Raw genomic sequence first — 18,036 nt, forward strand, 5'->3', positions numbered from 1 at the left:
TAGGATTATAATTTTATCTCTGGAAAAAATCCCCTTCTTTATGCATGCTAATATTCTGCCGGCTTTGGCAGCTGCAGCTTGACATTGCATGCTATAACTAAGTCTATCTTCTACTAAGACTCCCAGATCTTTCTCCATTTTTGATTCCCCCAGAGGTTTCCCCCCTAAAGTGTATTGTGTTTTTAGGTTTTTTGCCCCCAAATGCAATATCTTATACTTCTCCACATTAAACCTCATTTGCCATGTAGTTGCCCACTCTGCGATTTTGTTCAAGTCATTCTGTAAGATTCCTGCCTCACAATGTGAAGGTTTTGCCCTGCTTAATTTTGTGTCATCTGCAAAAACTGAAATCGAGCTACTGATCCCACCCTCAATGCGATTTATGAATAAATTGAACAAGATTGGTCCCAGGACTGAGCCCTGGGGGACCCCACTTTCCACCCCAGACCAGTCTGAGTATGCGTTATTTATTGCCACCCTTTGGACACGCCCCTTTAACCAGTTCTGTATCCAAGACCAGACCTTGTGGTTGATGCCTGCAGACCTTATTTTATAAATTAAGCATTTGTGGGGAACTGTATCAAATGCCTTAGCAAAATCTAGGTACACCATATCCACTGGTCTCCCCCTATCTAGCTCACAGCTCACCTCCTCGTAGAATGTTAACAGATTGGTCTGACAAGAACGCGCTTTAGTAAACCCGTGCTGATTACGATGTGCTCTTTAGCAAACTCTTGGATATAGTCCCTTATCATCCCTTCCAGAAGTTTACATACTATTGACGTCAGGCTTACAGGCCTATTTCCCACGAAATGCCTCTGCCCTTTTTTGAATATCTGTATCACGTTAGCTTTCCTAAAATCAAAAAGGTACAGTTCCTGTCAAAATACTATCAGCAAAGATCAGGAACAGTGGTCTAGATATAACCTTACTGAGTTCTTTAAGTACTCTCGGATGTACGCCATCCAGCCCTGGTGATTTACTTATGTTAATTTTATCCAGCCTTTCCCTGATTTCACCCTCTGTTAGCCATAGCGGCATGTCCAGTGAAGTACTGCTAACAATATATTCATGGTCATTGTACCCCTCCTTTTCCTGTGTAAAGACTGAGGAGAAGAAAGCATTTAGCATGGTTGCCTTCTCTGTGTCCTCTGTAACCATCCTCCCCTCATCGTTAATTATGTGTGCAATATGCTCGTCTGCGTTCTTTTGCTGTTATATTTAAAGAATTTCTTAAGGTTCTTTTTACTATCCTCTGCTATTTGTCTCTCAAAGTTGATTTTAGCCATTCTGATTCTGTATTTACATTTCTTATTTGATTCCTTGTAATGCTGGAAAGCCGATATTGTACCCTCCGATTTATATTTCTTGAATCTTGAGCGATATATGTCTCCTGTAGAAATACAATGTTAGCAAAATTCTGTTTAAGCTCCTAATACCTTGTGTCTTTTAGATGGCGTAATCATTGCTCTGACATTATATGTCAATTTTAAAGAGTCCATGTCGTCTATCCCTCCCTTCTCACCCCGAGACATTATATCCTCTCGTTCTCCCACCCAGGCAAAGCCCGGTTGGAGAACAGAGGCCTCTATCCACAGCTTTATCCTAAACTACCATCACATAATTAGCACATTGTTTACTCTTAATTTCCCCTTTCCCCCCCACCCAATCTCATCTCCTCCTCCCTACCCTCCCATGTCCATTCAGATGTTATTCTGGTCAACTAATGATCTTATAGTAAGAAATTTGGGAAGAGCCACCCAAAGGCTCTTCCCACTCACTACTTTCCTCAGGGTAATGCTCAACTAGCCTATTCATGAGAGAATCCCATCCTTTATATATATATATATATATATATATATATATATATATATATATATGAGAAGGACTCTAAGCCTATCTGGGCAGCCAGACCAAGTCCAAATCCAGTCTCATCACATTTCACCAGCAGGGGTTTTTTTTTTTTTTTTTTTTTTTTTTAACCTTAATAAATTATCTGCATTAAAGTAGAACTTTAGGCAAAACCTTTTTTTTCCCCCATTTTAGACAGAGCAAGGGAGGGTTAGAACCTGTCAGATTTACCCCCCCCCCCCCTCATGTGTCCCATTTTGGAGGTTACCCTTCATTTCCTGTCCCATAGCCAAAAAGAGAAGTGAGAGGAAATGCCTGCATAGCATATTAAGGCAATCCCTTGGGGCCCCCCAGGTCACCAAAACTAGTGTCCGCATTGGAAAATGTCCCCCCTTACTTTTCTGGGAACAACCCAAAATTTGGGAATGTCCCTTCCTTTCAATGATAAACAGTAAACAGGACAAACAGAGAGGGTAAATCTCCTTAACAGGGACACAAATAAAAACTGACAGGGGTTCTAATGCCTCTCCACTCTACAAAACTAAAAAGAAAAAACTGCCTTAATTATAGTAAACCTTTTTTTTCTAATTTTATTTCTTTTATTCTGTGACAGTTTGTCTCTATGTCATTCTGTACTTGTAAATTTAAAAAAAAAAAACAAAAAAAAACAAAAAAAAAACAAAAAAAAAAACAAAAAAAAAAACTGGATTTTTGACTTACCGTAAAATCCTTTTCTCTTAAGTTCATTGACGGACGCAGTTCTCTCCGATTCATATCATTAGGGTAATACTGCCCCCTACAGGAGTAGGACAATAGGCAGAAAAAAGTTCTGGCTACGCCTATGGGCAGACCCGGAGGGTACACCCTCTCTCTCTTCCTACATAAGATGTCAGTTTTGCATCAAAGCAGTGTCAGAAAAGTAACACCAACCCAACTGAAAATAGAGGGGCATCCTCAATGAACTTGAGAAAAGGATTGTATGGTAAGTCAAAAATCCAGTTCTCTACCGTTCTTTGATGGACGCAATTCTGTCTGATTCATATCAGTAGAGACGTCCCAAAGCAGTGCCATAAAATGAGGGGTGGGAACAGCAGACAAGAACAAGTCCCCAAGGCCAAACATAGCCGACCAGAAAACATAGGACTCATCAGAACAAAAGATGAGGCCCACCTGAAACAAACAGTAAACACCCTCAAGGAAGGTCAAAAGCCCTCCAAACAGCAGGCAGCAAAAAACCTTGCAGCCGAAAAGAGGCATCTGCAGATGCCAGCACATCCACCTTATGTGGTAAAGGTGTGAACAGACTACCAGGTAGTCGTCCTGCAACCTGGAGCACAGATGCCTACAAGGCACAAAGCCCAGGAAGCACTAGGCGCCCGGGTCGAACATGCCAAAACAGGGAAAGGTAGGATCTGACCCTTAACTGAATAAACCTGCACCACCGTCTGTCCGATCTATCCGGGAATAGACGCAGCAGACGTAGGCAGTCCCGTTCACGGGCCATCCGTAAGTACAGAGAGCGAGACTGACTCACGAAAAGACTCAGTCACCAAGTACAGCTTGAGTGCCTGCGCTCTAAACAGAATAGGCAATGCACATTCCTTAGGATGTGAGGACTCTGTATTCCCATCTTGTGTCCAATGTCCCAGGGCAAGAGAAAACCAGAAACCACCTTCGGAGGGAAGGACGGATCCGGACGAAGTACCACTTGGCCCCATGATCAACATATAGGGAGGACGACAGGACAATGTCGCCAGTGCCGACCGCAACCAAGACAGTGACAGCAACCAAGAAGGCCAGGCCACCTTCTGTAATAAGGTAGGCAGGGGATACCCTTGAATACTCGCAAACAGAGGGTCTAAAAGAACCGACTGCACCAAATCAAGGTCCCCAGTGGGTGTACCAAGTGTCGCACCCCCTGGAAGAAGTCACGCACCAGGGCACAGGCGGCCAATGGCCTTTGGAAGAAATTTGCCATTCCGAAACCTGACCCTGGACAGTACTCAAGGCCAACTTGTGATCAACTCCCCCCCCTGACTAGGCAGATTAAAACTGACATCCTATGCAGGAAGAGGGTGTACCCTCTGGGACTGCCTGTAGGCGTAGCCAGAACTTTTTTCTGCCTAGTGTCCTACTCCTGTAGGGGGTAGTATTACCCTACTGATATGAATCAAGAGAGAACTGTGTCCGTCAATGAACGAGAGAAAAATCTTTAAATAAAATTTGATTTAAAAAAAAAAAGAATCTTCCACATTCAGCTTCTTTCTCCCAGCCCCCCTAAATACTTACCCAAGCCCAACCTTGAGCCAGTGCTGTGCCTGAACAGAACATGGAGGCAGCAGCGGGAGCAGTCAGAGACAGTTCTCGGTCCAGACTAACGATTGGTAGCCGACGTGACCAGCTTCTAATCATGTGATTTGATCACACGATTGCCGATCTTTCCTGACCCCCTCAGTCTTCAGAGTTTTTTAAAGGGACTTCAGGGAGGACAGAAAGGGGTCAAGTCTATCTTTTTATTCAGAAGTAAATAAATGAAAATACATGTTAGAAACCAGGCAAGGCAAGAAAAATAGAAGCACGCTAAAATTTAATTACTTGGAAGTTAACAAAAAAAAAATGCAATCTGTAATAGTACAGAAAGTAACATTTATAAATTTTTTTTTGCTTTTATTTTTTTTATTTAGAAGTAAACAAAAAAAAAAAAAAGTTACAGCTGTTATTTGAAATTGCCCTTTAAAACAGACAATAAAACATTTTCTTAAAAAAAAAAAAAAAAAAAAACGCTCCCCTAAATTATGGAAAGTATGATCACACACTTTAGTGCCCACAGATCATGTTGCCCAGAATATCCACTTTCTGATTTACAATATATTTAGTTTGAAGGATCTGCATATTCACCGAGAATTGCCGATACAGTAAACAAGTCTTTACCTCGAATCTTTTTCAGGAGATCTACGGACAAGTTACCTGCCCCTGCATCTAGAGGGCCACGTTCATCAGAATGGCGCTTCCTCCTCTTGCTTTCTGTTGGTATGCGATCGCCGTCCAGTCTAGTGCGCTTGCTGTAAGGCAGGTCACGCTCCCTTTCTGCCCATGCAGGATCACCAAATGACCTTGAACGCTGCCCACTATGGTTGGATCTGGTGTCCTGTGATCTGTATTCTCGTCTTAAGTCACGATCAAAACTGTTATCTCGAAACCTCTCACTTTCTTGTCTTTGTCTACTAGGGGACAGAGAGACCTTAGTATAAGGGGCTTGCTCAGCTGTAAAGTCATTGTACTGACCCATATTTCCAAAATTTCCTTCCATTGGTTCACCAAAGCCAAAACCTTCTCTGCCTTGGGGTATGTTGGCATATCCTGGCTGCTGTTCCATATACGGCTGCTGATAAGCACTCTTGCCCATTGGCATCATTGAACCGCCATCCATAGGAAAATATTCTTGGTTTTCAGGCAAAAATGATTTTGCATTCATCTTTCTGTTTTGAAGTAATGCTGCCAATTGCTCTAGTGAATTCTGATTTGCTGGTGCATTTTGTACCATGGAGGCCATCTCCATCATTTCATTTTGACTGAACTGACCTGCATTCGCAGTATGCTGATTCATAAATACGTTTTCGGTACGTGCCCAATCCTGCATCATAGAGGCACCTTGAAGTGGTAACTGGTTTGCCGGTGCATTCTGTAAACTTGTTCTCTTATCTGACAACAAGGTTTTTAACATCATTAATTTTGAATGCATCTGTTTATCATCTGGCATCTGTGTGGAATTTTGTGGCATGGCAGAAAGCAATGACTTCAATTTCTTAAAGAACCTGCTTTCCTCAGGAACCTGCTCAGCCTGTGGTCCTGAATTAAACTTTGCACCTGGAGGGTTTTCCATACCTTGTGACCTTTGTGGAAAACCAGGGTTGGGAGGCCAGTACTGGTTGTCATTTGTGGGTTGAAGAGGACCCCCTGCCATAGACCTATTCTGATTTGAATTGAAGTTTTCTGGTGGTCTTTTATTAAACTGTGGAGGTCCTTTACGCATTGGGTTTTTCTGGCCTTGATTCTGCGGTGCATTCCGCTGTCTAGGAGCCTTCTGCGTTATTGACATGGCTATATCCTTTGCCTTGGCCACTTTTCCCGGAAAAAGTGCCTCTTCTTTTAACTTGTCTGAATGATACTTCAGTTCAGCAATCAGCTTATCTGTGAGTCTAGTGACTGTAGAAGCTTCGTTGTCATTGTCAAGTTCAAACGATTCCAGATATTCTAGAGCCTTCTTCATCCTCTTTTGTCTATCTCCTTCATATCCCCACTTTGAATTTTGCTTGGATTGTTCGGTCTCTGACTTCATTGGTGCCTGGAATGTAGATCAGAAGTATTAGATTGTTGTGAAATCCACAACCAATAATACAGATCTGCTGCAAGCAAACTAATAAAAGGGGCAATGTGTAAATAAGTCACCTGCATAAACAATCAATGGAAGTCTGTGCTCGCATGGGGGGGGGGGGGGTCTTCTTACAACAGACAACCCAGGATTTGTTGTGCCTTGAACCGGGATATATTCCAGACACCTCAGGGGGGGATTTACTAAAACAGGACAGTGCAAAATCTGGTGCTGCTCTGCATAGAAACCAATCAGCTTCCAAGTTTTTTTTTTGCCAAAGCTTAATTGGACAAGCTGAAGTTAGAAGCGGATTGGCTACCATGCACAGCTGTACTAGATTTTGTACTCTCCAGTTTTTCGTAAATCAACCCCCTTGGCACCAGAACTTTAAGCTCAGGTCTCGGCTGACCTCGAGGCACAATTTAACAGACCTCTGCTAACGGAAAGGTTTGCTCCTGTGCAAGACCTGGAAGAACCTGAGGCTGTAGGGTCTTGATAGAGGGAAACCAGAACTGCTGGAACATATAGTTCTGCACCTGTGTATGATGTGTTTGGGACTTTTTATCCTTGTTAGCATATCTGGACACCAAAACTCTGCTTTTTCCCTCTCTGTGGACCATTTTCTACCTGCGACGACCCAAGGCCTAGAATGTAGCAGGGCTGCATAGGACTTCCCCTTCACTCCAAGACCCAGGAAATGCATCAACTGCTCCACTGGCCTTCCCGGCAAGGACCCCGCCAACAGAGCTAGCTCACTCTGGACCAACAGAAGCACCCCACGTGAGCGGAGCAGGGTCAAGGACTGCTTTTCATGCAGCAGATTGCGTTTTGCTTGTAATTTACTTCAATCAACCTGCACCAAGAATGCAAGTGTTGACTTTTTCGTGTGTTTTTAAATGCATTTTGCATTTTTGTTTCTCTCTCTAACAAAAAAAGTATAGCTGGTTGTTGAGGAGTGAGCCGGTGTAACGTTAAAAAACCATACCCCGTGAAGAAACCATACCCTCGTCACTTCCTGTGAGAAACAGCTGAGCAGCAAAGGAGTGCGCATGCTCAGAGAGCCGGAAACATCATGGAAGAGCAGAGAAGATGACAAGTGCGCATGCTCAGAAGGTATGAAATAATTACGGTAGTGAAAGTAATGTTAAACTTGCGGCGGTTACATAAAACAGCGCGGCTGCACTATGAGACATCTCCGCTCCTATCCTTGTAACTTTCCTGATGTGGGCTAATAAATATGAAAGCGGCGGCGGGTGTATGAGATGTAAATGTCGGCTCCGTGATCCGCTTTTATATTTATTACCCCAGATCAGGGAAGTGACAGGGAGAGGAGCGGAGATCACTCATAGTGCAGAGGAGCTGTTTTAATGTAACGGCGGCAAGTATAACGTTAAACACACTGCCGTGAGAAATCCATACCCTCCGGAAGTGACGAGGGTATGGTTTTCTCACGGGTATGGTTTTTTCACGGAACACCGGGAAGCCAGCCGCGTCCTTAACAGATGACTCATCAGCTGTCAGCAGGCCAATGACAGCTGATCACAAGATGTAAACATAAGCTGGTTATCGGCTTTTCTCTCCTCGCGCTGACAGGGATAGCCGGCTTCTGTTACAGGGACATTGGTCCCACCAGTGCCGCCTCATCAGTGAAGGAGAAAAACTACCCGTTTGTAAAATTTTATAACTAAAATGTTTTGTTCCATTTTTTTTTTTTTCAAAATTCTTGGTCTTTTTTGGTTTGTTTAGCAAAAAATAAACCCAGTGATTATTAAATACCACCAAAATAAAGCTTTATTTGTGGGATAAAAAATTGTGGGTACAGTGTTGCATGACCATGCAATTTTCATTCAAAGTGTCACAGCGCTGAAAGCTAAAAATTGGCCTGGGCAGGAAGGGGGTAAAAGTGCTCAGTAGGCAAGTGGTTAAAACTCCTTTAACCTTACCCTTTACCCACAGCAGTATAGTTTCTCTGCGAGCTGAACCAAAGTAAACCCCCATCCCAAAAAAAAGAAAATGGCCCCCATATCCCCAGAGGTTTTAGCCATATTGTGCTTGTATGCAAAGCATACACATTATGGCTAAACGCTCCCATCACATTATGACAGACCTACAGACTAAGGCGATTCACTCCAGCACTGCAATGTATTGCCAGCACCACCATCTTCTCCCAGCCTTCCTTCTGGGTTTGGAGTCCTCAGCCACTTTACTGGCTGAGATTAGAAGATGTAACTCTTGTGCCTACAACCTCATTGTGCTCCCCACATACCACATGCTGCAGCCCTTCTTCCCTACCTACTTTATGTCTCCCCCATGCCCGTCCACTCGCTGATGCCCGCACCAACCAACCCACATACCCTCTTTCTTCATCATGCCTACATGACCCCCCCTCAAAATCCCTTCTTGCCCCTATTCCTACACTCCATTATAGAATGGACAAACAGTCCCTGCTATTTGAAAATCAGGCTTCATCTTTGAGAGGCCATACAACAAACTGCAGGCGTATTTCTACGCCCTGCAGACACCACTGTGCAGTAATGACCAGCTGTATGCAGGCAGAAGGCATACTACAGTAAACACACACATGGGCATAAACAAATGAGACCATTCAAGATTAAACCAGACCTCCCCCTTAACCACTTAAGCCCCGGAAGATTTTACCCCCTTCCTGACCAGGGGGTATTTTGCGATTCGGCACTGCGTGACTAACGGACAATTGCGCGGTCGTGCGACACTGTACCTAAACTAATTTGGCGTCCTTTTTTCCCCACAAACAGCTTTCTTTTGGTGGTATTTGATCACCTGTGCGATTTTTTGATCATGTGCTATAAACAAAATAAGAGCGTCAATTTTGCAAAAATAACAATATTTTTCACATTTTTTTATATGAAATTCCCCCCCCAAAAAAAATGTAAAAATCAAAATTTAACATTTTCGGCCAATTTGTTTTATGCTACATATGTTTGGTAAGAAAAAAAAAAAAAAAAGCGTATTTTGATTGGTTTGCCCAAAAGTTATCGCGTTTACTAACAAAGGGAAAGATTTTTGTCCTTTGTTTTTTTTAACGCGTAATGGCGGCGATCTGCGATTTTTTTGCGGGACTGCGACATTGCAGCGGACAGATCGGACCCTTGACTGACATTTTTGACACTTTTAGTTTTAGGGTTACCAGTGACATTACTACAGTAATCAGTGCTAGACATATGCACTGTTACTGTAAAAATACACTGGTAGTGAAGGGATTAACTTTATTTGAGAGGGAGGGGCTGTGTGTGTCCCTAGGGGCGTGATTCTAACTAATAAACAAGCAAAAAATTGGGGGAGCAAACCCTGAACATGTATATCTAAAGCCAGTGCAGCTATGGACCAAGCAACATGTATATTAAAAAAGAATAGCGCACACATGCAAAAGAAATGACTATCAAATATGGAGACAATCCATAAATAAAAATGGGGATTTAGTCCCACCATATGGCCATATCGTGCTCAAGCCCACCACTGCGTCAAAGTACCCCATTATCAGTGGGTCCTACACTATCCATAAAAAAGGGGGTGAATCCAGCCTCTTACCCTTGGAGACAACACTCCTTGCTGGGAAGGTGTGCTAATGCACTACAGGGGACTCTAACTGTGATTGGCTGTGGCTTGTGCTGTAGGAACAATGATCAATAGTCCTACATAGTAGAACCGTATGATCAGTGTTTTTACACAGGGGAGAATGACAGGCGGCTTGTTTACACTAGCCGCCTGACTTTGTCCCTCTGCAGCGGCGATCGCAGAGTGACCGGCGGACATCGGGTCCACCGGTCACACGCGCGGGGGGGGGGGGGGTCCGTATCTCGCTCCCCAGAGCCTCACAGGCTAGTGACGTTTATTTACGTCACTTTGCCTGTGAGGGGCTGACCGCCGCAGTATATCTACTTGTGGCGGTCGGCAAGTGGTTAAGGACTGCCCCACGTACATTTACTGTGGCAGGGCAGCCCCTTAAGTGCAAAAATCACATACCTGCACGTGGTTCTCGTCAGCTATGGGGCATGCATGCGCCACCAGAGCAACGCTCACGCTGTGACTGGACACAGCAGGAGCCGATCAGTGGGTTCGGCAGTTGCCGGGACCGCCGATCGTTTGTAGGAGAGACAGAAAGGCGGTCTGCCTAATCTAAACAAGGCAGACTGATGTTCTGTCACAGAGGGAGAAAGACAGACAGATGTCTCCCTTCCTCCAGTCAGTCCATCCCCCACAAAAAGAAAGCACACCCAAGAACAGTTAACCCCCTTCCCAGCCAGTGTCATTTATACAGTGATAGTGCATTTTTTAGCATTGATTACTGTATTGGTAGCACTGGTCTCCAAAAAGTTTTACTTAATGCCAGATTTGTCCGCCGCAATGTCGCAGTCATTACTAGTAAAGACAAACAAAAAAAAAAAGTCCATAAATCTATCCCATAGTTTGTAGAGGTTATAACAAACGCAAACCAATCAATATGCTTTTTGGCAAGGGGCGTGCTCCTCTCGGCAGCTCTGGCATCTACTCTGCATAATCCTTAACAATCCTGCTCACCTGATCCCCTGCTTCGGCTGATTTTTCTGCAGGCCCCTTGGAGTGGGACAGGTCATTCTCGGTGTGTGGTTGTGAATGGGAAGGCAAGAGAAACAGCCTCCGGCCAAGATGAGTATCACCACGCGCACTCCTGCCAAGATGGCCCCCGCTCCACTGTGCCTCAGTCTTCTCTGGCATCCACTGCAGATCTGTTTGGGGAGACGCCCGAATCATCTCCACTACCATCCCCGGGGGCATCAGTGCCACCAGAGCTACTTTCCCAAACCTCTCTGGGCTGGAGGATGACCCAGGGCCAGAACCTACGCTGCTTCATCTCCTCAGAACCATCAAGGTAAACCACTCAGATCTCATGGGTAAAGTGGAGGAACTTAAACTGGACATTACTATAATGCACCAGGACATAAAATTAGGGACCATGTTTCTGATACTGAGCGGCACATCAGTGATCTAGAGGACACGGTCCTCCCTATCCTCCCAGAAATAAAAACCTGTGGCACCAAAATTAAAACATTGGAGGACAAATTGGATGACTGAGAACCGCCTGAGAAAATCTCAGGATTGGTGGGTCTGCCTGAACGGGTTGAGGGATCTGATCTGGTGTCCTTAGTGAGCAGGCTAACGCAACAATATGGCCGGGACTGCCTGTCTGCATGCTTTGTGATATTATAGCAGAAAGCAAAAAATATTGTTTTTCTTCAAACATTTTTTTGGTTAATAGCGCAAAAAATAAAAACCGCAGAGGCGATTAAATACCATCAAAAGAAAGCTCCATTTGTGGGGGGAAAAAAGGACATCAATATTTTTTGGTACAGCGTTGCACGATCGCGCAATTGTCAGTTAAAGCAATGCAGTGCCGTATCGTAAAAAATGGCCTGGTCAGGAAGGGGGTAAAGTGATTGTAAATTAAATTAAGATAAAAAAAAAACAGGGTTATACTTATCTGCTCTGTGCAGTTGGTTTTGTACAGAACAGCCCTGATCCTCCTCCTCCTCCACTCTGGTCCCTCGCTAGTGCTCCTAGCTCCACCTCCCCAGCAAGTGCCCCCATAGGAAGCCTATGTTCTATAGGCAGACAGCAAAACTTGGCTCTTTGTCACTGGCTTTGACTGGCAGCAGCCAACGGCTCCCTCTACCTCAGCAAAACCAGCGAGGCCAGGAAGTGAAGAGCTGCAGAAGTGCACATTGCTGGATCGAATGAGGTCTCAGGTAAGAGGGGAGCGAGGGGGGATACGGACGCCTAAACATTTTTTTCCTTCATGCAGGAAGGTAAAGAACGCTTAGGCTTTAGAACCACTTTAAGCAAGACGTTCTCTCTGCGCCTTTTCCAGACGTGCTGTAGCCCTCTGGTTCATGAGAGCCATGTGGCATATCTGCACGTGCCAGTTTCCCCAGCACTATGCACGCGCACAGGGTTTCCCTCCCACGCACGAGGACTGATCGAAAGTCTTAACTTTTTTGCTGCTGGGGCCGCTTTTTCCTTTTCTGCACACATTTAAAAAATAACTTTAGGCCTTGATTAGATAAAACCCCCAAACATTATATATTTTCTGAAAGCAGACACCCTAGAGAATAAAATAGTGCAAATGCTCCGATACTAGAATAGATACCTTTTTTTGCAATTCCATTGACTTGCCTTGAGTTCTGTTAACCACTTACCGACCGCCTAACGACTATATACGTCGGCCATCTAAAGCCAAATACCGGGGTTATGGCAGCCCGGGTATTTTTTTTTTAAACGGCGGGCGGCTTTCAGATAAGGCTGGTCCCAGCTGCAAATTTTCCACTAAATCACCCTTACGATGCAGAAAAGGTGCCCCCCATCCTGCCGCGTCCCGGCCGTTTTCCCTGCTCAGCGGGGAAAACGATCCGGTGTTCCGTGAAAAAACCATACCCTCGTCACTTCCGGTGCACCTACGGAGGGTATGGATTTATCACAGTAGTGTGTGTAATGTTATACTTGCCGCCGTTACATTAAAACGGCTCCTCTGCAACATCTGTCATCTCCGTTGCTATCCCTGTCACTTCCCTCAGCTCGGCTAATAAATATAAAAGCGGATCACGGAGCAGAGATCGCCGTCACTTACATTTCATACACCCGCCGCCGCTTTTATATTTATTAGCCGAGATCCGGGAAGTGTCAGGGATAGGAGAGGAGATGCCCCATGTTGCCGCCGAACTGTTTTAATGAAACCGCCGCAAGTATAATATTACACACACTCCGTAATAATTTCATTCCCTCCGAGCATGCGTACTTGTGAACTTCTCTGCTGTGCAATGACGTATCGGGGCTCTGAGCATGCGCACTGCTGCGCCGCTCAGCTGTTTCACACCGGAAGTGACGAGGGTATGGAATTCTAACGAGGTATGGTTTTTTTAACGTTACACTGGTCCCAGATCCTCTGAGACAGGAAGTCGACTGAGGGCAAGCTGTTCACTCGATTCTATGGTCTTGGAGGACCTTTTTTAGTGTACTTGTGAGGTCTGAGGTCTTTTTGATCCTAGATCTCGCAATAAACAGGTCCTGTCATGCCTATTTCTATTTCAAGAAGTGTTTACATTCCTTGTAATAGGAATAAAAATGATAATTTTTTTTTTTTAACTGTAAAAATAAAAAATAATAAAATAGGAAAAAAAAAATTAAAGCGCCCTGTCCCCGTTAGCAAACGCATACGGAAGCCCCGCCCACATATGTAAACGGTGTTCAAACCACACATGTGAGGTATCGCCACGATCGTTAGATCGAGAGCAATATTTTACGCTCTATACCTCCTCTAACTCTAAGCTGGTAACCTGCAGAAATTTTTAAAAAGTTTAGCCTATGGGGATTTTTAAGTACCAAAGTTTGTCGCCGTTCCGCGAGCGTGCAAAATTTTGAAGCATGACATGTTGGGTATCTATTTACTCGGCGTAACATTATCTTTCACATTATGGGAAAAAATGTGGCTACCTTTGCTGTTTTCTTATTTTTTAATTAAAATTTTTTTTTTTGTTTTTTAAATTGCGTTTGGAAGACCGATGCGCAAATACGTTGTGATAAAAAATAGAACGATCTTTATTATATATATATATATATATATATATATATATATATATATATATATATATATATATATATATATATATATATACACATATATACATATATACATATATACATATATACATATATACACACACACACACACACACACACACACACACACACAATTTGGGGGTTTTGAGTAGTTTTGTAGCAAAAAAAAAAAAAAAACTGCAAAGAAATCAGAGTTCCAAATCCCACTGATCTCCAGCTTTGAAATCACGCTGAAGTAGCGCAATTTCAAAGCCACAAAAGAACGGTTATTCATAATTATAAAAAGGTAATAATTTTATTAGTCTAAAAAAAAAAAAAAAAAAAAAAGAAGAAAACTGTCACGACATAAAAAATAGGTATCAGTAATTGATATCGGGGAGTACTTGAGAAAAGGTATCAGTACTTGTACTTCCTCTTCTGGGGTGCCCTGTCGGTGCCTTTTGCTCCTCCTGCCTAAAGTGGGGTACACACTAGGAAAATCGAACGATCGTTCGTTCGCCCGATTTTTCTTATAGTTGTTTCACAGCAGATCGGAACCAATGAATGAAAATTCTCGTACATGGCTTTTTTTTTTTTTGTTTATTTTTTCTGATCACGCGCAGTCTTTCTGATTTTTCCTTGTACAAAAATCGTACGCAAACGGTACACATTAAACGAAAGTTGTTATTTTTTTTTCACATACGAGAAACATTTTGGAGTTTGCCCTTTGAGAGTTTTCGTACGAAAATTCTGAATCGGCTGTAGAAAGTTGTGTACACACTATACGAAAAACGTACGAAAATTCTTTAGACTAAAACGTTCGCCCGGTTTTCTTATAGTGTGTACGAGCCTTAAGAGTGCCCCTATAGCAAGCCATGAAGTAGAATATTGAGTTCCCCTATAGCAAGGAAAAAAAAAAAAAAAAATCTGTCTTTATAATCACTTTAAATCACTTCCTTCTCCTTGCCAGGACTACATGTCCCATGTGGCATTGTGCCTCACACATTCACAAGCTTACCGACATGTATGGAGGGTGTACTGAGCTGTATGTGTGCTGCACCGTGTATACTGAGCTGTATGTGTGCTGCACCGTGTATACTGAGCTGTATGTGTGCTGCACCGTGTATACTGACATGAATGGAGGGTGTGCTGAGCTGTATGTGTGCTGCACCGTGTATATTAACGTGTATGGAGGGTGTACTGAGTTGTATGTGTGCTGCACCATGTATACTGACATGTATAGTGGGTGTGCTGAGCTGTATGTGTGCTGCACCGTGTATACTGACATGTATAGTGGGTGTGCTGAGCTGTATGTGTGCTGCACCGTGTATAATGACATGTATAGTGGGTGTGCTGAGCTGTATGTGTGCTGCACCGTGTATACTGACATGTATAGTGGGTGTGCTGAGCTGTATGTGTGCTGCACCGTGTATACTGACATGTATAGTGGGTGTGCTGAGCTGTATGTGTGCTGCACCCTGTATACTGACATGTATGGTGGGGAGGAATGGGCTTGAGCGTGTTCAGGATCCCGCAACACTAAGATAGGCAGTGGGACAGACCCTGATCTGCCACTGCACAGATTGAGAAATGTCTGTGTCTGATTAGCCATGTGCAGTATCGGCTTCCTGGCGGGATAGTGCACGTGGAATCCCGAACACGCCCGAACCCATCACTGATTGAGGGTGTACTGAGCTGTATGTGTGCTGCACTGTGTATACTGACATATATGGAGGGTGTACTGAGCTGTAGGTGTGCTGCACTGTGTATACTGACATATATGGAAGGTGTACTGAGCTGTATGTGTGCTGCATTGTATTTCCTGATATATTAACAAATAACGCATTCTGTATGCAGGCCAACTAATTGATTATGAAAATAGTTTTCAACTATATTCATAATCAACTAGTTGTCGATCGATTGTTTCAGCCCTAAAGTTTAGGACAAACAAAAGCAGTACAACTACCCAACTTTTTTGGTAAAATAAAAAGACGAGGTTTCACCGAGTAAATAGATACCCAACATATCAAACCTTAAAAAGATAGTAATCCGCAGGTGAAAGAAAAAAAAAAAAAAAAATGCCAGACCTTCAGAACACATGTGACATCATCGGCTGGATGCACTCTGAATATCTCCTAAACAGTGCAAGTTTAGGAGATATTGACAGTACCTACAGGTAAGCCTTACTATAACTGGTGTAACAGTTTACTACAACTAAAATTTGTATGCACCTGTAAAATAGTGACAAAGTTCAGTACTATATATTTTCTATAGGTGACACTTCAAAAGACCCCCATTAATTTATCAGTTTAGTGTTACGGAGGGGATCTGGGGCTAGAATTATTGCTCATTCTGGCGTGTGCAGCGGCATGTAAGGTCTATTGCAATCTGTGTTTTCACGCATGAGCGCCCCTGATGCGTGCGTTTACATTTGTATGTGGGGGGGGGGGGGGGGGATTTTGTGTGTTTGGATATAACTATTGCAAACTATATATATATATATATATATATATATATATATATATATATATATATATATATATATATATATATATATATATATATATATATATTTTTTTTGATCACCTAGGAGACAAAGTTTCATATGTGATGATTTTTAGGAGACAGGTTTTCTTTGAGGTTCCTCTGAATGCAATACAGTGCAAATCGCATTGCAACACAGCCCTTACCAGCTAAGCTAGGCAGGGAAAGTGACCGGGTGACATACACGTCGCTTTCCCAGTCACAGCAAGATAGGGGGGGGGGGAGAGTGTCTGCTCTTCTCCCTCCTCTTCACCCACCGTGCTGGTCCTGGGCCCGCAGACGGGCTAGCAGAGCCCGGAATACATGGTGAGGGATGGGATGCCGGTAACCGGAGGGGTGTGGAAGCAATTGCAGACGCCTGAATGCTATTTTCACCTGACAGGCAGGAGTCCTGATGGGAGCGGAGCCTGGAATTCCTTGGGTGGGGGGGGGGGTTGCTGGTATCAGGGGAGAAGCAATAGCAGCTGCCCACTGTCTCCACCTGACAGGCAGGAGGCTGCAGCCACCTGATTGTGTTTGACCCCCCCACTGTCAGGTCCATAAGGACCTGGCAGCAAAAGGAGTAAGACTTTCCCTGGATGTGTGTGCACACAGAAAATCACCTGTGTGTATGCAATTTTGCCTACAGGCTCTGCCAGGACCTGAAAGCCGTGGGCACATCTATAAATGCACAATATTGGTGCCTGAGAGGGCAGATGCACCTGGTAAGAGAATTGATGTATCACTTGAATTTTAGACTGCATAGTAATGAATGGGAAAACGCCATACTTGCATAAATCCCTGGACACACGCACAAGGAATTTACATAAGTACGGCATATACCTGCATACAACCAGACATTACTATACAGCTGTGTCTCCAAGGCACAGAATTCATGGCTGTATGCGGGTAAATGTTCCACTTACGCAAATCCCTGGAAGGAATTTACACAAGTATAGCGTATACCCGCACACAGCCATTCGTTATTACACTGCCATGTCTCCTGGATGTGGAGTGTTTGTACAATCTCATATGCCTAGTAAAGAACCAGGGACTGGGAGGGTCCTGAACCATCCCTGATCTCTGTGTTCTGCTCACATTACCGTTCTGATGGTGGGGTCGCTCTTGTACATCTTGGTCCCCTCTTCTTGCTCGATCTCCATGGCCATCCTCCTGATGAATTGTGCCCGGTCCTCCTTGACCCTGGACGGGGCCTTTAGAACGTAGGGGAAGGCCTTCATCAGGTACAGCTTGCGGTGTCTATGGCAGTTGAGGTGTTCCATCATGGTGATCAGGTCGCTGTCCATCTCGCAGAGATTACAGAAGTATCTGATTTCGATACTCCCAGGCCGGACCTCCAGCTTGTATTCCAGGACGTACTCCAGTCCAATGACGGGCTCCCGGTCCGAGCGGTGGATGTAATCCTTCAGGAAGAAGACAGATCTGCGGATGTGCTCGGGGATGGTTTCGGGGATTTTGTTCGGCATGGGATCGAAGTCCCTCTGGTTGGCTCTGGCATTCTGCGACCTCCCGTCATCCAGCGGTTTATGGTTGGTCTGCTGGAAGTGGATTCTAAGGTTCTGCATAGAGGAACATGTGAAGTCACAGCTGGGGCAGGTTAGCGGGGCTTTTCCGGCGTTGGGGCTCTGGTTTTGCTTCATTGGTGCATTTTGAAACGTGCC

General features: G+C 44.1%; 1 protein-coding gene across 1 annotated transcript; it reads right to left on the reverse strand.

Moving 5' to 3' along the window:
- Positions 1-17,416: 17,416 nt before the first annotated feature.
- On the reverse strand, positions 17,417-18,036 carry LOC309555319 (uncharacterized protein). The gene has a single exon (XM_082257275.1). It carries the CDS (start codon positions 18,013-18,015, stop codon positions 17,449-17,451), a length of 567 nt encoding a protein of 188 aa, XP_082113401.1. The 5' UTR covers positions 18,016-18,036; the 3' UTR covers positions 17,417-17,448.

Source organism: Pelophylax lessonae (genome assembly GCF_965119305.1).
Source record: "Pelophylax lessonae genome assembly, chromosome: 4".
NCBI classification, from domain to species: Eukaryota; Metazoa; Chordata; class Amphibia; order Anura; family Ranidae; genus Pelophylax; species Pelophylax lessonae.